This window comes from Zalophus californianus, chromosome 12 (genome assembly GCF_009762305.2).
Source record: "Zalophus californianus isolate mZalCal1 chromosome 12, mZalCal1.pri.v2, whole genome shotgun sequence".
In the NCBI taxonomy this organism is placed as follows: Eukaryota; Metazoa; Chordata; class Mammalia; order Carnivora; family Otariidae; genus Zalophus; species Zalophus californianus.
Window position 1 is genome coordinate 25,174,158 of NC_045606.1, and position 2,616 is coordinate 25,176,773.

General features: G+C 36.4%; 1 protein-coding gene across 1 annotated transcript; it reads left to right on the plus strand.

Moving 5' to 3' along the window:
* The first annotated feature begins 688 nt into the window (after positions 1-688).
* LOC113911114 (multiple coagulation factor deficiency protein 2 homolog) lies at positions 689-1,144 on the plus strand. Its single transcript, XM_035723211.1, is given in 1 exon segment — positions 689-1,144. A coding segment is annotated over 1 exon segment (456 nt).
* The last annotated feature ends 1,472 nt before the right edge of the window (positions 1,145-2,616 follow it).

Here is a 2,616-nt window from a genome sequence, read left to right on the forward strand (position 1 = left end):
AAACATTGTTATGGCCAGCCTTTAAGCTAGTTTTTAACGTTGAGCACAAGGAGACTCTGCCAAGCTTGAATCATCAGCTCCTATTTCTGGGGTGTTGTTTCTATGGCTTGGCATTTAATATATTATGCCAATGTTCCTTGTCAGAATTAATTTTGGCAAAAGACCATCATTATACTGACTAACTGAATCTCCAGTTACAGAATAATGTAGCACATTCACTTTTCTTAAATGTTCCCAATTAAAATATTAGAAGTATAACTATAGAATTATGGAAATTTCCTCAATATAAAGTCTATAAGAGAGAGAAAAACTAAGTTTTAGCTATTTGTACATTTCAAAAACATAGAATTACCAAGCATTTAGAATGCAAGAAGCTCTTTTTCCTAAGAAAAAAAGGGTAGGTAATGCTTCACCTTTCTCTTAACTTTCAACACAAAACTATAAAGCAAGGTAGCATAATTCATAACATTATTGCTCATGCTCTAGAATTTTACAATATGTATTAGTAACTAAATTTCAGTAACTAAAAACAAACAACCAATTTATCTGGGAAATTCTTCCAAACCTATTCCCAATTAAAAACAAATAAGTTAAGATTATCTTTAAGAAATAAGAATAAGTTGGCTGGAAGGCTTTATGTCTGAAGAAAACTGCTTGGAAACTAGGGGGAGTGAGGGTACTGGTCACCATGAGATCTCTGTGGCTGCTCAGAACCCCCTTCCTGTGTGGCCCGCTCTAGGCCTTTTAAGCTTTGGGTTCCAGGGCTGAGGTGCCTGGAGCAAGCTTCTCCCATCCTGGCAGTGTGGGCCTGGATGAGAACACAGTGCATGACCAAGAGCATATCATGGCGCATCTAAAAAGCATCATCAACAAACCAGAGGCGATGTCTCCACAAGAGCTACAGCTCCATTATTTCAAAATGCTTGATTATGATGACAATAATTTGCGTGATGGCCTAGAACTTTCCATAGCCATCACTCACGTCCATATGGAGGAAGAGAATGAACAGGCACCACCAATGAGTGAAGCTGAACTGATTAACTTGATGTTGTTTGTTTTGAGAAAGGATGACAAGAACAATGATGAATACATTGACTATGCTAATTTGCAAAATCACAGAAGTACACATTGTTTGGCCACCTAGTTATATGCAAATGTCACCCATTATAATGTGATTGAACACTTTTGGTAATGCAAAATAAACACGTTTTGAACTCCTGATACAGTATTTTGGTAAAAACCTGTAGCAGTTTTTTAACACTAGTGTGAGAAAGAGAGAAATCAAGAGAAATAGAATAGAAATGGGACATATTGTAGTCCTCAAGTACTGTTAAATCTCTCATTGGACAAGGGCTTGGTTAAAGAATCCTTTCAAGAATGTTGGATAACTGGAGCAGAGTAGTCAGGAACTTGACTATGGAATACCTCTGGTCTCTTGGTTTTCATTCATGCTATCTGAAAAGTAAGACAAACTTTGCCAAGTGGACACACATTTCCATAACAATGAAGGAATGGCATGAATGCCAAATGTTTCCCCTGGTGTGTTCTGTCTCTTTAGATAACTGTGGTCAGTATTCAGCAAAGTTCCCTTTGGCCTGAATGATGACTTGCCCTAGGCAAGTGAGTATTAGGCTATTCCAAAGTGGCAGCATAAGAAGGATGTTGGATACTAAGTTCAGGTAACCTTAGAGTCTAACATTCTGTATCTTCTGGCACTTTGGAAAGGATACACCACTGACCTAAGTGATTAGCATTATTTTAGTTTTTCAGTATTAATAAAACTACTGCCTTATACTTTATTTTATGTCTTCAGCTTAGGAGAGATCTTGAACTGAAAAGTGTTCTTTATTCTATTTATTTATTTATTCATTTATTTATCAGAGTGAGAGAAAGAGAGAGCATGAGCAGGGGGAGGGGCAGAGGGTAAGGAGATCTGAGTAAGGAGCCCAAAGAGGGACCTGAGCTGAAGGCAGACGCTTAACTGACTGAGCCACCCAGGCATCCCCCAAAATGTTCTTTATTCTAATCATTAGCAAATGTTAGCTTTCCTAATATTTGTATTTAACCTTTATTTCCAGGGTTTGTTTTGGGGTTTAGAAACTATTAGGAAGGCAAGGACTTTATCCTTTCTGCTTGGTGCAGCAGGGGTAAAGCTACTAGCTGGTCTTGCGTAAGTAAGGAGGAGAAGATCACCAAGCTCAGTGATTAACCCGCTGCAAGCTATATTTAGAAGGAATGGCATTTAAATTACCTCTTCTAGTTTAAATATATGAATTATTTCAGGTCAGGAAAGATTAGAAAAGACCTAAAAACTCTTAACATTGTGAATCTCAGTAATGGTTGAAAATTATAATTGTAATTTGTAATTTGGTTTTTTGGATATGATAGACGTGTGATAGAAAACTTGAAATGATGGTTGAATGGGGAAAAAACTGCATAGAATTTTATGTAAGACATATAGAGACTTAGTTTCTTTATTAAAATATTCTTATAAGTAAACATATGTGTTTGTAAAAATGCTTTCCTGTGTCAAATATTTGTGCAATCAGAGCTGAATTATAAACTATTCTTGTAATATCTAGTTATTTTGAAAGATTTATATGATGAATCCTGGAC